Source organism: Protopterus annectens, chromosome 11.part0, assembly GCF_019279795.1.
Source record: "Protopterus annectens isolate FY-2018-M chromosome 11.part0, PAN1.0, whole genome shotgun sequence".
In the NCBI taxonomy this organism is placed as follows: domain Eukaryota; kingdom Metazoa; phylum Chordata; order Ceratodontiformes; family Protopteridae; genus Protopterus; species Protopterus annectens.
In genome coordinates, this window is record NC_056745.1 from 147,661,542 (window position 1) to 147,681,668 (window position 20,127).

Here is a 20,127-nt window from a genome sequence, read left to right on the forward strand (position 1 = left end):
ACTTTCTCTCACCTACCTCCCTTGATTACTGTTTTAGTTTTTCTATGTGATTTTCTGAGTGAGTATTACCAATTTCTCTGTACTTTTTTAGTACTTTGCTGTTAACGTTGCTATCAAAAATTCTGTTCTGCTCTACTCTGTAGAGTATTTCCTGCCTACCATTGTTGGTAGTTATCTTTTTCTTCCTTTTTCTATCCTTCCTATTACAAAACAAAGGTTGTTGTAGTTTTAATGTTAAGTTGTCTATCTCGCCTTCATTCTTGCTGAATGGGTTCGGAGCCGATCCTTGGCTCCGACTCGGCAATCTACTAAAGCTCGAGAGCTATTTACTGGCTCGAGGCCCTCCCACAATATCCCACAATGCTAGGTGTCAGATCCCCAGATCTCGTTTGCCTCTTCAGCTACGAGGTTGCGAATTTACTTGGCTCCAGGTTGTATTAATCTTTTCTTCTAATATTAGTGTAAAAGTTAACTTTAGTTTTTTTTCTACAACTTTATCTTATATATATAGCTTTCCGGTTAGTTAATTCACTGTTTACTCCCTAATATTCCCTCTCAGAAACTCGTTTTTAGTTAGAGAGTTTATTCCCTCCCGCCCCCCTTTTTCTTAGTGGCTAATCTCCCCTCCTTTTCCTGTGTTAATAGGGTAGTGTTTAGCTCTTCTACTTTACTACAGTTTGTAGGCTTGTAGTTTTTGTATATATTTATATATATATATATATATATATATATATATATATATATTTGGCATTAGTATATAGCTGTGTAGTTATTAATATTGTTAGTTTAACTAGTGCGAGAGTGTGTGTGTGTTTTTCTGTGTGTTTAAGCACTAGTGACTTTTCTTCTTTGGTATCCACTATGTCTAAGGATACCAAAGTCTCAGGTTTTAAGAAGTGTGACTCGTGCTGTCAGAAGATGTCTCTGACAGACGGTCACACTTCTTGCGTTTATTGCTTGGGTCCCCTACACCTGCAGGACTCCTGCTCAGTCTGTCATGCCTTCAGCCCGAGAGTCCTGCAGGAACGTAGAAACAAGCTCATCCTGAGAGGCTTACTTAAGCCAGAAGGATCCCCGACCAAGCCTTTGTTGGGTAAATCCTCAAAGCCCGCCAAGCCATAGGCTCCCTGTTCGGAGCTGTCGCCTGGTGGAGCGCCCGCCTCCTCTTCGGCTCCAGCTGGAGCCGACACCTCTGAACCTCAGTCAGCTCCGACCTTAGTGTCGGAACCGTCTTCGCGCCAAAAACGTTCTAGGTCCCCTTCCCTAGAATCGGTTAGTTCGGCTCCGAGGTCACCATTGCTCCAATCTGAAAAAAGCCATAGTTCCCACTCATCTCGGTCTTCCAGGCTATCCGATCATGACTTAGAGAGGGTGGTCAGTAGACTCCTTAAATCGCAGGCCCTGGCCAAAATGTTAACCAGCCCATCTCAACAGACTGTGGCTGTCCCGATATCTTCAGCAGTTCCTCCTCCAACTCCCTCCTTGTGTCCGGAGCCGGAGCTGGTTGGGGCTCGAATCTTGGTAACGTTGGAACCGATGCCACACCTTTTGGCTCCTTCGTTGGCTCCTATCTCTTCTTTGGTTCCGTCCTTGGAGGGATCTGGGCGCCGAGACTCCCTCGTCAGCTCCAACGGGGCGAGTGGCATTGGGCCCTTGTCTGACCCTGTTCTCCCTCTCGGAGCCTTGGCGCAGGTGAGCTCAGCCCTGACATCGGCCTCGGAGCCATCCCTCTCGGTGCCGGCAGTGGTTCTCCTCTCTTCGGAGCAGGGACCTTCTGCTCTGCCTGATAGGGGTGCCTTCGAGGTCATGAGGAGTGTGCTGACTCCTGAGTCGGCCCCTCGATCAGCCCCTTCGGCTCCTCCCCCCATGGTGCCTGCATCGGTCTCTGTCCATCCTCCTGACCCCAAGCGTGGAGAGCAAACGCTCCAGGTCGCCCCATTGGGCATATCTTCCTCTGCCGAGGCCTCCCCCGATCCTTCAGAGGAGCCCCCACGGAAGAGAAAATGTAAGAGGAAACATGTCAACTCCCCCGAGTCAGTCACGTCTGATACCGACTTGGAGGATTTGGAAGGGTCCCCAAGATCCCCCTCTGAGGATGTCTCCTTTTCAGACATCCTAGAGATCCTTAAGCAGAGAGGGGAACTGGACTGCCCTTAACCCGTTGGAGGATGAGTCGGTCTACCTGGATGCGTTTGGTTCTCGCCCTTCCACCTCCTGGGTGTCTCCACCTTTCGACCCGCTAATGGAAGTAGTGGCTCGAATGGAGTGGTTAGCCCCGGACACAGTGGAACGGACTCCCCATAGGCCCACTAAATTTATTACAGCCCCACCCAACAAGCAATTCTTGACAAAGGGTGTCCCTGTTGATGCCATGGTGGTTGCAGCAGCCACAAAGAAAGAGCTGGCTGACCCTTCGGTGCCTGTCCATCCACCTAATAAAGAATCTAGGACAATGGACAGGTACAGGAAGCGGATGTTTTCCTCAGTGACTTTTTCTATGCGGTCGCTGAATTATCTGTGCCATTTCACCCGACTCCAAAGGGATCTTCTCAAGGAACTGGGTAATACCCTTCAGGATCCATCAGCTGCGGGGGCTCAAGATAAGATTAACTCCCAGCTGGCTACTCTTAATTCTATTGTCAGCTCCTCCATGCGGCTCATTTCTTATTCAGCTGATGGGGCAAGTAGGGCTGCAGGTACAGGTGTGGCTTTGAGAAGACATGCCTGGATGCAGTTATGTTACTTTGCTGACCCCTTTTAGGCGTCCTTCACCAATACCCCCTTCGATGGTTCGGCTCTGTTTGGACCACAGGTGAAAGATACCCTTACCAGGTGTGAGCAGGAAGGCAAGACTCTCTCTGCCATGGGAATCAGTTTCTCCTCTCCCTCTAGACCATACCCCAAGGGTCAGAAGAGTGGAAAAATGTGGTTTCGGAAACCCCAGGGAGTCGTGCCTGACACACGTGGCGAGTTTCCCTCCAGGGGCAGGGGAGGGAACAATAATAGATGCCGCCCGAGGGGCTGAGGGGGCCCGCAAGAATCTTTCTCTGACAAACCCTTTCAGCACCCCTGAGGGGCTGCCCAACTGTCTGCCTTCGGAGGCAGTCAGGGGAAGATTGTCACTTTACCCAGAAGCCTGGCAACTCCTCACACAAGACAAATGGGTACGGTCTATCATATCCGAGGGTTACAAGATCCCCTTTGTCCACACCCCGGTACAAACAACCAAGTCCCTTCCAGATATTCCACCCGGTCTAAGGGAACAAGCAGTGCTAGAAATTTTAAAACTGCTAGAAAAACTGGCCATCCAGCCAGTCCCAGCAGACCAGCAAGGATCCGGAATTTACTCCAAGTTCTTTTTGGTGCCAAAAAAGACAGGGGACTGGAGACCCATTTTGGATCTCAGCAGGCTAAACAAGTCTGTTCAAAGAACAAAGTTCCGGATGGTCACGCTTCAGTCCATTCTACCCTTTTTGGGTCAGGACAATTGGATGTGCTCCATAGACCTCCAGGATGCATACTACCATATCAAAATGAACAGGCACTCCAGAAGGTTTCTCCGCTTCCGGCTAGGAGTCAGCCACTCTCAATTCAGAGCCCTGCCCTTTGGTCTCACCACAGCCCCCAGGGTGTTCACCAAATGTATGGCAGTGGTTACGGCTCACCTGAGACGGCGAGGATTCCAGGTGTTTCCATATCTCGACGACTGGCTCCTCACTGCTTCCACCAGGCATCAGCTACTACGAGCCAGGGATTATACCATCCAAACTTGCTCTGAGCTAGGTATATCAATAAATTTCGAAAAGTCTGCATTGTCGCCATGTCAGTCTATAGTCTTTATAGGTGCAAGTTTAAATACAAAAGACCTCTCTGCAAGACTTCCTCTCGACAGAGTGTCAGACATCCACCGACACGAGCAGGTCTTACTACAGTGCAACAGGATTCAGACCAGATTTGTACTAAAGACTTTGGGCCTCATGGCAGCAGCAATCATACTAGTTCCACTGGCTTGTTTTCACATGCGGCTTCTTCAGTGGATGCTTTTTACTCAATGGTGCTTTCAACAGCTCCCAATGTCTCACAAGATAATAATCACTTAATCATGCAAAGACCACCTGGCTTGGTGGATGGTCTCCCCTCTTATACTCCAGGGCAGACCGTGTGTTCTTCCTCCTCCTGTTGCCACAGTGACCACGGATGCCTCCCTGATCAGGTGGGGGGGCATTTTCAGGGCAGGACTGTCCAGGGCACCTGGCAACCTCTAAAGTACCATCTGCACATAAATGTCTTGGAAATGAGAGCGGTGCTTTTGGCGTTGCAAGCTCTTCAGGACTCTCTACCCACCGAGACTATTGCAATTCAGACAGAAAATATGTCTGTAGTATGGTACATCAACAGCAAGTGCGATGACTTCTTCACTCTCTTCCCCCTTCCCGTGCACTCCCCCAGAGACGCTCTATTTCACGATTGGCCCCGGGGTCTTCTGTATGCATTCCTGCCTTTTCCCCTTATTCCCAAGCTAATTCAGAAAGCAACCGCATTGAGATCCAGGATGATCCTCATTGCCCCTTACTGGCCTCGACAAATTTGGTTCCCGTTCCTGCATCGTCACCTGCTGGAGCAGCCGTGGAATCTGGACCCAGTGCCAGACCTCTTGGTCCATCAGTCGGGCGGGCTGCACCAATCCCTTCAGTCTCTCCACCTCACAGCTTGGTTGCTCCACTTCCAACCTTAGCCAGGCTTCCGTTAATTTCTCAGCTGGTGCATGAAATCATACTTTCTTTGCACAAATCTGCCATCAGGAAGACTTATGCTAGTAAGTGGAAACATTTCTCTTTCTGGGCAGAGGCTAGGAATATTGACCCCTTTACAGCCCCTGTCCATCATGTTTTAGATTTTTTAGCAGAGCTCTTTCAAGCTGGTTCCTCCTCTGCCACCATTAGGGTCCAATTAACTGCTATTGCAAATTTCCATGCTGGCCTGTCAGAAACCAGCATCATGTCCCACAAACTTTGCAAGGCCTTTCTCAAAGGAACTTTGTTGCTTAGGCCCCCGGTCAGAGATCCCCCACCTCCGTGGGACTTGATCCTGATATTGGCTTCCTTGATTCTCCCCCTCTTTGAACCCGTGGCTTTCTGTTCCTTAAAATTGCTCTCCTGGAAGACTCTCTTTTTGGTAGCCATCACATCAGCTAGAGAGTTTCGGAACTTCAAGCCCTCTGTATTCGTCCTCCTTATCTTGTGTTTCATAAGGACAGAGTTTCACTTAGGCCTAATCCTTTGTTTCTACCCAAGATACCTTCTGAAACAAATCTGAATCAGACTATTGATCTGCCTGTCTTTTTTCCTAACTATTCGAACAAAGCTGAACAAAATTTGCACCGCTTGGATGTTTATAGGCAATTACGTTTCTACTTGGACAGGACTAAGCAAATAAGAAAATCAGACCAACTCTTCTTATCCTATGCCGAGGGCAAGCAAGGACTGCCAGTTTCCAAAGTAACCTTATCCAGGTGGTTGTCCTCTATTATTACATTGATTTATCAGCTCAGACATGAAGAACTCCCTGCTAAACCTAAGGGTCATTCCACCAGAGCTTTAGCTACATCGATAGCTTTTCAAGCAAGACTACCAATGGAATCTTTTTGTGCCGCAGCCACTTGGGCCACTCCTCATACTTTCATTTCACATTATAAGTTGGATGTGGCCTCCAGGAATAGAGCTGAGTTTGGTTCCACTGTGCTCAAGAGTCTTTTCCGATGAGCCACCCAGGACTAAGGTGCTAGGGACGCTGTCCCATCCAGCAAGAATGAAGGCGAGATAGACAACTTAACATTAAGAAGTTATGTACCTACCATAACGTTCCATGTTAGTTGTCTTCTTCTCGCCTTCTTTCTTGCATCTCACCCTCCTTCCCCCTAGCCTGGACAGACCAAGAAGAGTCCCCTTTTGAGGCCTTCTTCCTCTGGACAACTCTGATGTACATTGTGTCCTCCTCTGTCCTTGTACTATAGATTTTCCTTGTGGTTGGACAGGTGTCCTCGAATCTTTCCTTGGTGTTAGCTCTGCCAAACGAGATCTGGGGATCTGATGCCTAGCATTGTGGGATATAGGGAGGGCCTTGAGCCAGTAAATAGCTCTCGAGCTTTAGTAGATTGCCGAGTCAGAGCCGAACCCATCCAGCAAGAAAGAAGGCGAGAAGAAAACAACTAACATGGAACGTTATGGTAGGTACATAACTTCTTATTTCTTTCCATAGCTTAATTAAACCAATATGGCTGATAAACCTACTGGCTTTAAAAAAATGCATCACCAGTGGGCATAAAATACCAAACTCAGATGCCCACAGGGAATGTGTATACTGTTTAGGAGCTGCACATTTAGATATAGACTGCACCATTTTCTCTGGTTTCAACTCCAGGGCTCTCACAGACAAGAGGAACAAGCTAGTATTGAATGCCCTTCTTCCTTCCACTTCTGTTTCAGCTGGGGTTCAAACCCTCTCAAAGAAAACTGATAAGGGAAAGCCTAAATTGGCTCCCAAAGATAAAGGACCTTGTAAGAGATCCCACATCTTCATTTCCTTCTCCTTCCTCGAGCCTCCTGCTAAAATATAAAAAAATAAATAAAAAATAAAAATCAGATCAGACCATCTTGGATTCATCTACTTTGAAATTAAAATCACCTCAGATCCAATCACCTCTTCCCCTATTGGATCTGGTTTCTTCCATGAGTTGTCTGGCTCTGAGCTTTTCAGGGCTAGAGAACTCTCTGAGATGAAGCATCAGTGCTAGATCCAGGGGACTACAGTCTGCTCCACAGTTATCAGAACCATCCCTGCCCCTCAGTGCTTTGGTGATGGACAGCTGTAGTCTGACTCCTACCTTGGGTGAAGTGCTTTTGGGGTTGTGGGAGCCAAGCGTTCAGGAAATGTTGACAGTTTTGCTATTGACTTTGGTTTCCCCCAGGTGCTCTGCCTTTGAGATTGTGGAGAGGAATTGGTGTTCCTGGAGGCTTTTGGGTCTGGCCAAGCTACATCTCAAGTGACTCTGCTGGCTGACAAACTTATAGATCTCATTTCTCACCAGGAGTGGAAGGAACCAGATACTGTGGAGACCATCTCTAAACATCCAGACAAAATGTTAGCACCTTCCAATGACAGGACACATGAGCATGGGGGTCACAGTTGATGCCTTGGTTATGCTGGAGGCCACTAAAAGAGCTTGCAGAGCAGAACTTTTCTGTCCATCCGCCTAACAGGGAGTCCAGGGTCTTGGACAGATTCAGTAAGGGCATGTATGCTTCAGTGACCTTTGCTCTGTTGAATTAGCTTGCATATTTTACAAGATTGCAAAGAGATTTGACTAAAGATTTATCCAAATCACTTTTTGGGCCCATGTCTGCTGAGGACCAAAATAGTCTCCTCGCAACTGGCTACCCTTCAGTCAGTATCTAATGTATCCATGAAGTTGATCTCCCATGCAGAGGAAGGTACCTATTGGGTGGTGGGTTCAGGCATAGTCATTAGGAGACATGCCTGGATGTAACTATGTGATTTTGTGGAGCCATTTAAGTCTTCATTCATCAATGCTGCCTTTGATGGATCTTCCTTATTTGGCCTTAGTATGGAGGACTTTCTTTCCAGATGTGAGCAAGATGGAAAGACCCTATCTGCCATAGGGATGTGTGTTTCTACCACTCAAAGACCCTTTTCCTAGAATCAATGAAGAGATAGGAAAATGTGGTTCCATAAATCCAGGGTCCTTTTCAAGATTCGCGAGGAAATAGTTCTCTCATGGGGCAGAGGGGGGAACTCAAAATGGAAGATGCCACTCCCACAGCAGAGGTGGCCCGCAGAACCAGGGCTTACAGGACTCCTTCTCAGATAAATACTATTGGCTGTCCTGAAAAGTAGCTGAATGCTGCTTTCTGGAGACAGCCAGGGGGTGTTTGTTTCTGCACCAGAGAGCCTGGCTATCCATAACAAAAAATTCCTAGGTGCAGAGAATTGTATCCAGAGGTTATAGTATACCACTTTGCCAAATTCCCCCTCCAAGAGTGAAAAGAATCCTTGATGTTCCATCCAATCAAAAGGAAGCAGCAGCATTAGCAGTAGAAATGCTGCCAGAAAAAAAGTTATCCAAAAGGTTCCCCAGACCAGCGAGGATCTGGGACCTATTCAAGATGATTCTTGGTGCCAGAGAAGACAGGAGACTTGAGACTCACCCTGGTCTCAGCAAACTAAACCAGTGTGTCAATATTTAAGGTTCTTGATGGTCACAGTTAAATCCATTCTGCCTCTACTGTGAAAAGACAATTGGATATGCTTTATAGACAAATACTATCACATCAAAATGAACAGGCGCTGCAGAATATATCTGTACTTCCAGCTGGGAGCCAGTCATTGCCAATTCGGGGCACTACCCTTTGGTCTCATCACAGCCCCCAGGGTGTTCACCAAATGCACGACAGTGGTAGCAGCTCACCTTGAGACTGTTAGGATTCCAAGTGTTGCCTTACCTAGACAACTGGCTTCTAACTGACCCAACCAGGCATCTACTCCTGCAGGCAAGGGAAAACTTGCTCCAGTTATGCCTCCATTTAGGCATTACAGTCAATTACTGCAAATCACAGCTCACATGTATGCAGAGTCTGGAGTTCGAGTGCTTGCCTGGACACACTCAGCCTGTCTTTCTCCTGCTCAAATCCAGACACTTAAATCCTAGGTCAGGAAAGTAATACAACATTCTTCTTTTCCAGCACAACTAATTTTACAAGCCTTGGGATCCATGGCAGGTGTTACCACTCTCATCTCTCTAGCCGGATTTCACATGCGAATTCTTCAATACACACTGTCAGTCCAGTGGTCTGTTCTTCGGCATCCTTTAACCATCCCAGTCAAGATCACAAAAGCATGCAAATGATATCTTCTTTAGTGGATTCATTCCAATAAACTCTGTCTGAAGGTCGCTCATTTGTTCTTCTGATGCCCACAGCCATGACCACAGATGCCTCTCATCTGGGGTGGGGGGCATTACTTGGGAAGGACAATCAAAGGTACGTGATCCCTCGAAGAGGCAAAAATGCATGTAAATGTCTTGGAAATGAGAGCATTCCTTTTAGTGCTGCAGGCTTTTCAAGATCTTCTCCCCTCCAGGGCAATTGCTATTCAGATGGACAATATGTGTGTGTCTGGTATATCAGCAAATGGGGAGGAACCAAGTCTTATCTGATTTGTCGCAAACAGTGAGAGTGTGGCAATGGGCAATCTATTCTGGTCTGTTTCTAATAGCAATGCACATCCTAGGGAAAGCCGATGTGACTGCGGACAAATTAAGCAGGTCCTTTCTGATACCTCATGAGAGGTTTCTCAATGTCAAAGTAGCAGAGAGAATTTTTCATCAATAGAACCAGCCATGCTGTGACCTATTCGCATCTAACCTCAACAACAAGTGCAGCAGGTTCTTTGCCCTGATCCCTGCAATAGGGGAGTCACCGAGAGATAGTCTAGTTCATGACTGGTCTACCTAATTCATGATTGGCCCTCCGGTCTCCTTTACGCTTACCTACCATTGCCTGTTATCCCCAAATTTCTGCAGAAAGCATTCCGCTTGTAGGGCACAGTTCTCTTCATTGCCCCCTTTTGGCCTGGTCAGATTTGGTTTCACTTCCTCTGGCCTCGCCTTCTACATCCACCCTGGATACTGGATCCCACTCCAGACCTCCCGTCTCCCCTGACAGGTATGACTCATCCAGACATAACAGGCCTCAAACTGACTGCATTGTTTCTCCAGTTCCACTGATTGCTAGACAGCCCTGGCTCTCCTCCCCAGTCTGTCATATTTTATCCTCTCAAAAAGCTTCTAGAAAGATTTAGAAGATTAAATAGAAGAGATTTGTATTCTGGGCCCTTAGCAGGGATCTAGACCACCTTTCTGCCCCAGTATTGGCTACACTTGATTTTTTAGCTTCGATTTTCATTGAAGAGCTAGCTTCTCTACTGTTAAGGTCCATCTGACTGCTATTTCTAATTTCCATTTAGGTGAAAATAATTCTACTCTAGCTTCTTCAAAATTATGTAAAGCCTTTTTTAAAGGGGCCATTTTACTTAGACCTCTGTTAAAGGATCCTGCTCCTCCTGGGGATATAACTGTTGTGCTTCATGCCCTGACCCAAACTCCCTGTGAACCTTCAGCCAGGTCAAACCTAAAATTTTTGTCTTGGAAAACCATTTTCTAGTTGCTATTAAATCAGCTAGACAAACATCTGAACTCCAGGCTCGATCTTCAAAATCCCCTTACCTATTTTACCACAAAGACAGGGTGTCCTTGTGAACCAACCTGTCCTTCTTGCCTAAGGTAGCTTCTGAGGCCAGGATTAACCAGGTTATTAATCTCCCAGTTTTCTTTCCAAACTTCAATTAAGGGAGAGTACATGCTCCATCTTGTGGATGTGCATAGACAACTTTGCTTCTATCTCTATAGAACCAAGGATTTCAGGAAAACTGAGCAGTTGTTTGTCTTTCTCTCCTTGTAGACTGGGCAAGCCAATTTCCAAAGTGGCATTGGCCAAATGGTTTACCAGTTGTATTTTCTTTGTCTATAGTAAAACATGATTATCCTTACATAAGTCTCCTAGAGCACATTCCACAAGGTTTATGGCAGTCTGCCCAGCCTTTTGGTCAAGGGCTTCCATGGATGACATTTGTGCATCTGCCACTTGGACTAATGCTTATACCTTTGCCGCTCATTACAAATTGGATTTGGTTTCTATGGACAGAGCTGCCTTTGGCTCTGTGGTACTCTGGAATATCTTTCCATGTGGGCCTCCCAAGGTTTACTAGCTGGGGACCTGTCCCATCATTTGAAGAATGAAGGAAAATGGCAGTATCAGATAAAAAAAGGTTATGTACTCACCATAATATGCCATCTGTATTGTCCATTTTCATTCTTCCTCAACTTCCTGCCCACCTATCCTTTTCCCTTTTTCTCCTGGAAAGACCCAATAGTTTTTTTTCTTTTGGAACTGTTGTTCCTTGTTTGAGCTGCAACTCTTTTTCTTCTCTCCTTTATTGTTTCCTTTAAGGTGTTGTTGATCTGAGGTATGTTAGGTTAGTGGGGCATTATTGGTAAAGGGAGGAGCTTGAGATTTTTGATCTGAGGATCTGGTAGAAGTATCGGAGTTGGATCCGAGATCTATCAGTTGAGAAAGAATAGAAATGGACAACACGGATGGAACATCATGGTGAGTGCACAACTTTTTATATAGCTGGGAAATTATCTTTCTTCAACTTCTGTTTATGCATATTTCTGTACTGGCCACAGAGGATTACTCAGTGAAACCATCTAGTTATTAGAGTCTTGAAAAGTCTATTATTCAGACTGTTATGTATTTTAAATTCTGCCAGTATGAAATTTACCTGCTTGAAATAACTGTAGTTCTTTGTCTTGTATGCAGATTTATTGCATGACCACTGCATTCCACGATCAACACAAATTGTATTCGAGTATCATTCAGGACGCCGGGTGCCACGACTTCGTAAACCTAGAGATCTTTATGGTGTATCTTCATCTGACTCTGAACAACTATCACGGTGGCCTTTTGAGTGCGAAGTGTTAAAGGAGAAAATTCATCATATTAGTAAGTGTGCATTACTTTTTCTTTTTTTTTAAATGTATAGTGACCTCTAAGACTGATAGTTTGTGCTAGATAAATAGTGCATCTCATACCTCTCAACCTGGAAACATCAAAAATCTCGACAAAGGCCCATGAAAAATAGGTACAACTGGCCAAAAAATCTGTACACTGATTAACATAACATTTGTATACATAATCATGTAACCCCACCCACTCCAATGGAATTGTGGGATACCAGCATTTAAGCACAGACTGAAGAATAGGCAAAATAATAAACACAAAATATGACCTGTCCTATATTATATGGTATTTTTTAACCTAAAATTGATTATATTTAATGTAATATTACAGTCCATGAGCATAAGTCCTATTGTGAGTGGAATTGTATTTTTATTTTATTTTACATTTGTTGACCGGGCTAGTCTAACTGGATATATGTCCATTTTCAGTAGAGACCCAGGGAGAAAAGCTCCAAAACAGTATTAAATAAAGTGAATAAAGATACAAAGCATCTACTTAAAGAAAACATTATAACAATAGATTAATGTAAAAAAAAACACTTTACCATGGATTTAATTTAAGTTAGTAGGTGAGAGAGGAAAAAAGGAAAAGAGAAAATGAAATAATATTAAGAAAAAGAGCGAGAAAAAAGGAAAAAAAATAATTATATTAAAGGTGGTGTAAAGAGATTTAGAGCAGTTGATATAACTATAGAATAATAGGTATAGCAGATTTAGAGCAGTGGGTTAGACATGGAAAGCAAAAGGAAGTGAATAGCTAGTATATCAAACATCTTATATACATAGATGTACACAGGGCATGGCATGTAACAAACATCTTATATACATAGATGTACACAGGGCATGGCATGTAACAAACATCTTATATACATAGATGTACACAGGGCATGGCATGTAATAAACATCTTATATACATGTACACAGGGCATGGCATGTAACAAACATCTTATATACATAGATGTACACAGGGCATGGCATGTAACAAACATCTTATATACATAGATGTACACAGGGCATGGCATGTAATAAACATCTTATATACATGTACACAGGGCAGGGCATGTAACAAAAATCTTATATACATGTACACAGGGCATGGCATGTAACAAACATCTTATATACATAGATGTACACAGGGCATGGCATGTAACAAACATCTTATATACATAGATGCACGCAGGGCATGGCATGTAACAAACATCTTATATACATAGATGCACACAGGGCATGGCATGTAATAAACATCTTGTATACATAGATGCACACAGGGCATGGCATGTAACAAACATCTTATATACATAGATGCACACAGGCATGGCATGTAACAAACATCTTATATACATAGATGCACACAGGCATGGCATGTAATAAACATCTTATATACATAGATGCCCACAGGGCATGGCATGTAATAAACATCTTGTATACATAGATGCAGACAGGCATGGCATGTAACAAACATCTTATATACATAGATGCACACAGGCATGGCATGTAATAAACATCTTATATACATAGATATGTACACAGGCATGGCATGTAACAAACATCTTATATACATAGATTTACACAGGGCATGGCATGTAACAAACATCTTATATACATAGATGCACACAGGCATGGCATGTAACAAACATCTTGTATACATAGATGCACACAGGGCATGGCATGTAACAAACATCTTATATACATGTACACAGGGCATGGCATGTAACAAACATCTTATATACATAGATCTACACAGGGCATGGCATGTAACAAACATCTTATATACATAGATGTACACAGGGCATGGCATGTAATAAACATCTTATATACATAGATATGTACACAGGCGTGGCATGTAACAAACATCTTGTATACATAGATGCACACAGGCATGGCATGTAACAAACATCTTATATACATAGATGTACACAGGCATGGCATGTAATAAACATTTTATATACATAGATGTACACAGGGCATGGCATGTAATAAACATCTTATATACATAGATATGTACACAGGCATGGCATGTAACAAACATCTTATATACATAGATGCACACAGGGCATGGCATGTAGCAAACATCTTGCATACATAGATGCACACAGGGCATGGCATGTAACAAACATCTTATATACATAGATGTACACAGGGCATGGCATGTAACAAACATCTTGCATACATAGATGCACACAGGGCATGGCATGTAACAAACATCTTATATACATACATGAACACAGGGCATGGCATGTAACGAACATCTTATATACATACATGCACACAGAGCATGGCATGTAACAAACATCTTATACACATAGATGTACACAGAGCATGGCATATAACAGACATCTATATACACAGATGCACACGGGGCATGGCATCTAACAAACATATACATAGATGCACACAGGGCATGGCATGTAACAAACATATTATATACATAGATGCACACAGGCATGGCATGTAACAAACATCTTATAAACATAGATGCACACAGGGCATGGCATGTAACAAACATCTTATATACATAGATGCACACAGACATGGCATGTAACAAACATCTTATATGCATGCACACAGGCATGACATGTAACAAACATCTTATATACATAGATGCACACAGGCATGGCATGTAACAAACATCTTATATACATAGATGCACACAGGGCATGGCATGTAACAAACATCTTATATACATAGATACACACAGGCATGGCATGTAACAAACATCTTATATACATGCACACAGGCATGGCATGTAACAAACATCTTATATACATAGATGCACACAGGCATGGCATGTAACAAACATCTTATATACATGCACACAGGCATGGCATGTAACAAACATCTTATATACATAGATGTACACAGGTATGGCATGTAACAAACATCTTATATACATAGGTGCACACAGGCATGGCCTGTAACAATTGTATTAGAAAAAGTCTTCCTTCCCCAAACCAGCATCCTGAAGGCAGACTTAGCCAATACCTGCATTTTCATGAAGTTTTGCTCACAACTTTGTTTCCTGCAATTTAAGGTAAAAGTCCCATGCAACATATATTTAACACCATTCCTTTCATTAGTATAGTACTATAAAGTTTTTATGAGTTATACATGATGTTGCGCTCTCTTTTGAAAAACAAGTCCACACAATAGTAAATAACTCTTTTTGTTGTTCTTGTTGTTGTTTTAACTAATTGCTAGATTGCCCCTGCAGGGAGAAACATTACCTGTCTACACATCGGAAATTAAACTGCTATGATCCTTTGTCCAGTGAATGCTATTTTAAGATGCCATCATGGCTACAAGCTTTGCAACAAGTCACTTAATAATTCTGGAGAAAATCTGTCATAAATCAGCATAGTTACCTTAGGTTCTACACCTAAATCCCAAACATTGCAATCCCCGTTTGTCCATCAGGTGGCCTTTTATTTAAAAATAAACATAATTATATATTACTAAATAATGCCTTTAACTTTCTCTAGCCTAAAGATTCATCATCAATTTCTAATTTCATTTAATGGTGACATCCCACTAAATATCTGTATTCATGTAAAAGTCAACTCATGAAGACATCACAGAGTCATAGGTTATATAATGATACTCTACTCAGAAATGTCATGGAAATGCATGGAACAACTCACCCTCAGGAATAAAGGTCTTTCTATAACCACAACACTAACAAGGTATGCTGCCACTGTTATGAACTGTTCTTACTCTCGCATCATTTCCCTCTATTCCTATTGTAGTACAACACCTGCAGTTACATCACATTAGTTCTGTACAATTTACATCTGCCTTATTTTATACCACAGCCCTTCCCCACAAAGAGAGACATCCTAAAAGAACTTACAAGCTTTACTGTGCTTATTTTCCTGTCTCATTCCTTATATGACCGGCAGTTCACTCAGTGTATATTACTATTACTGTTATTAAATCAACCATATGCACATGTAAAGTACAGTATTATCACAGGCACTTTGTTCACTACATTGAGCTCTTTGGATAACACTAACCTCTGTAGTATATGCCATCAAGTGTATTTAGGCAGAAAATTAAACTACTAGATAATATAACTGTATATGTTAAACCAAAATTTGAACATCCCGGTCAACAAAACATAGTGCAAAAGTGCCAAAATGAAACATTTCTCCCAGAACCGACTGATCCCTTCAGCAGTATGTCTCCTTATGTACAAGCACCAAAATGAAAATTTCCCCCAGCGTTCCATTCCTTTCAGTAATTTCAAGTATACATAAGCACCAAAATAAAACATTTCCCCCAGATCTCCACTAATCCCTTCAGCAGTATGTCTCCAGATATGTACAGGCAAGCACCAAAATGAAACATTTCCCCCTGTGATCCATTCCCATCAGTAGACTAGACTCCATAGACTCATAGATTGTTACTAGGCTAATGATCCAGAGGGTCTTTCTAAGCCTAGCCAAGTTTTCCCGAAAGAATAATGATGTCCTGTATCCAAACAGGACATTTAGAGCTAGGCATTTATAAGCTACGTCTGTCCCTAAAAAGAGAATCATCTGGATTTGAACTCTGGCTCACCTCTGCTCTGACCAAGATCTCACTGTTCTTGCATCCTGTTCCACAGAGTAAGACAGTACATGTTTCAAGAAATAAAATACAGTTTTCACACTCAAGTTAGGCTGCATACCTCTCAACCATACTGAATTTCTTTGCTTTTACCAGTTTTGAGGTCCAAATAATGGGGTGCCACGATTCCCGAGTGGCACCCCTTAATTTACGAATTTCTTGACCTTTTTTTTTGGGGGGGGGCTGACATCATCACGTGCAGACACATGTGCAATGACATAAGCTTCATGAGCAGCCTGACAGCCTGTGCTGCCTGTCGGAATTGGCTGAGAGCTCGCTTGAGGGATTCACTGTACTTTCTGGCCAGCCAACAGCAGCAATACTAGCAGTACAAATTGCATGCGAGCATTTCCCCAGCTGCTGCAGGTAAGGTAAGGACAAGTAAAATGAAAACGCACACACTGAGCGGTTCTTAATTGCTTATTAGTTTAGTTTCCTCTGGCTCCGGGTGCATTTGGTTGTATATTTGAATTACACGGTCTTCCGTGAGCGTTATTACACAAGCAGCTGCAAGGGAATGGTTCTTAATTGCTTATTAGTATAGTTTCTCCGGGTGCATTTGGTTGTGTTGTATATTTGAATTACGCGGTCTTCCGCGAGAGTTATTACACAAGCAGCTGCAAGGGAATGCTTCTTAATTGCTTATGAGTTTAGTTTCCTCCGGATGCATTTGGTTATATTGTATATTCGAATTACGCAGTCTTCTGCGAGTGTTATTACACAAACAATTGCAAGGGAATGGTTCTTAATTGCTTTATTAGTTTAGTTTCCTCTAGGTGCATTTTGTATATTCGAATTACGTTGTCTGTTCTGTGAGCCTTATTACACAAGCAGCTGCAAGGGAATGGTTCTGTTCCGGGAGATTATGCAGATGTTCATCGTGTTACACTGCTGCAGTCATCACACTTGGGTTATCCTGCCATCAGGCAGTCCCGCAGTCAGCCAGCGTTCCAAAGTCTTGGTCCGGCGTCGGTTGCTGTCGCTTCTTCCCTGACATCAGAGCGCCAGGGGCATATAAGATGCATCCAACGCCATTTTCTTCAGTCTTTCTTGCCACGCGATGCCCGAAGCAGAAGCAGTTCGCAAGTGCTGGTCGGCCGACTCCTGAGATTTTCAAATCGAATTTCAGACCGAAGTCTTCAATAAAGCTAAGTACCCCGTTGAGGAACCTTTGCTTGTCTCAGACCGATGTCAGGAAAAAGTTAATAATTGTATTTCTTGTGAGAAGCAAATAGGCCCAGACCACGATGTCACAGGTTGTTGGTTTTGTGCTAGGTTTAACAAACGAACTATTAAATGTTGGTTTGATTTCACCCAACGTTATTTTGGTAGAAAATTTAATTGTACCATGCCGTCGGAGCAACCGACGACCAGGATGCATAAAAAACGCAAAGATAAGGACAGGCAGCCGACACCCAAACCAGACTCAGAGGCCTCTGCTAGGCCAGTCGCCGGTTCTCCTGTTTTCATTGAGGTTCCTATGCAGCCCCTGACGACCTCTGATTTAGAACCCCAGGCTGCATCCAACTCCCAAGCGGAGATGGCTGGCCCTCCACAGCCTTTATCTTTAGGCCCTTCCGACTCCATGGCTGAAGGGGATTCCGGTGCAGTTGAAACGCCTTCAGTTGCAGAAGGTGTCTTCAGACCAACTACACTTACTATTAAATCCTATGCAAAGCTAAAAACTACTTTAAAAGTAAAGAAGCCTGTACAGCAGTCTCCAGTTCAAGGCCCCATGCCTAAGAAACAGATGCTTAAGATGGCTGAAGACTTAATTACCCTAATCAGGGGTTCCCATCCCCCTCCTGACAAAAGGCCTAGACAGGAGGAGGACTATGCTTCATCTGACCAGGTTTCCATTTCCTCAGATTCTTCTGAGGAAGAGGAATACTCCCCCCCCCCCCTTATGAAGACTCTGATGCTGAAGAGTCTATTTCTTCAGCATCTCCCCCAGAAGACTACTCCTTTGGGGAAACTTTACATACCATGAGGGAACATTTCCACTGGGAAGGCCAGGATTACTCTGATTCTAAGAAAAGGCTCAGAGAGTTCCTTTTACTACCCCAGCACAGACCACTTGCTATTCCACCCGTGTTAGCCATTGTGGATGATGTTTACTCAGAATCTAGCCTTAACCCAGATTCACTACCTCCTGCACCAGCCAAACCAGACAGATACTACAGAGTCCCTGACTCACACAAGTTCCTATATAAAAGCCCTGTTGCTGACCCAGAAACCATTTCCCAGGGTCCCAAAGGGGTTAAGGCCTCCATCTCTAAAAATCCTGTACCCTCTGAAAGGGATTCTAGAGCACTAGACAGATGGGGAAAGAAAGTGTATACCTCAGCTACTCTAGCTATGAGGGCCTTAAATTTCCAGTTTCACATGCTGAAATACCAACAATATTTGATGTCTCAATTAAAACAAAAAATGACCACACATACAGAGCAGCCTGATTACAAGGAAATGCAAGATTTGTTGCATGCAGCTGAACAAGTGGGAAAGCATACTTTGCAATGTGGATTTGATTAATTGGAAGCTACTTGTAGAGCAGCAGTGACAGGGTCTGTCATTCGTAGGCATGCTTGGTTAAAAGAACAAACTTTACCTGACCATGTTAAAGCAAAGTTATTGGATGCCCCTTTAAAGCAGGATGTTTTATTTGTTGTAAAAGCAGAAGAGGTTTTAAAGAAAATGGAGGATAAGGCAAAATCTATGCAGACGGTCAAGGATTTTTTACAGGTTCAATCCCCTCGTTTCAGCAGAAATTGGCCAACCAAAAACTGGTCCTTTCCAGCTTCTGACAGACCACAGAGGGGCAAATACAGATGCCCAAGGGGCACAGGTCAGCCACAACGGTCTTACAAGCCTCGACAATGGGGTGTCACAAACCACAAAGGAGGAAAAGACAGGTCTCAAACTATCAGAAGACAAACACAATGACTTACCCCTCAGACTGCCAAGCAAATCCCTCTTGGCAGCCCCCTTGGGAGGAAAACTAGCACTTTTTGCAGGCAACTGGCACATCATCACAAAAGACAAATGGGTCCTAAATATTGTATCTCAAGGATACAGGTTCCACTTCCACACTTTACCAAGGATAAAAGGAATGCCAAACCTGCCACCAAGTCAATGGGCAGAGGCTCAAAGACAAATTACAGGTCTCATGGACATGAGAGCCATTCAACAGGTTCCTACACAGGAGCAAGGACAAGGATTTTACTCAAGACTCTTTCTGGTTCCCTGAAAGGACAAAGCCTGGAGACCCATTCTGGACCTTTCAATTTTAAACACATATCTGGAAGTACCCAAATTCAAGATGCTCACACTACAACAACTTCTTCCCATGCTGGGCAAGAAGGCTTGGCTAGTAACATTGGACCTCAAGGAGGCATACCTGCATGTCCCTATCAGACAAAATTGCAGAAGATACCTCCGATTTATAGCAGGTTCAACTCATTACCAATTCTCTGCACTGCCCTTTGGCTTATCTACTGTGCCCAGGGTCTTCACAAAATGCCTGGCACCAGTAATTGCATACTGCAGACAAAGAGGAATTCAGATATATCCATACCTGGACGACTGCCTTATTCAAGCAGAAAGCAAGGACATTCTTGTACAGCATCTGGCGTTTGTCAAAAAACCTATTAAGTTGCCTAGGGTACACAGTAAACGAAAAGAAGTCAAAACTAGTGCCCTCACAAGACATAATATTCCTGGGTGCCAGCTTAATTACAATGGCCCAGATGGATTATCTCATGCCAGACAAGCAAGGACAACTGACTCAATACTTCAAAATGATGGCAACAAAAACCCAACTCCTTGCAAGAAAAATTCTGCAGGCCTTGGGATTCATGGCATCTTGC

General features: G+C 43.6%; 1 protein-coding gene across 1 annotated transcript in view; it reads left to right on the forward strand.

The window, feature by feature from the left end:
- Positions 1-20,127, forward strand: part of AGBL3 (AGBL carboxypeptidase 3) — a 1,419,881-nt gene that overhangs the window by 320,395 nt on the left and 1,079,359 nt on the right. The window contains exon 4 of the mRNA XM_044087180.1: positions 11,457-11,639. Within this exon, the coding sequence (XP_043943115.1) occupies positions 11,457-11,639 (183 nt within the window). The remainder of the gene's footprint in view (positions 1-11,456; positions 11,640-20,127) is intronic.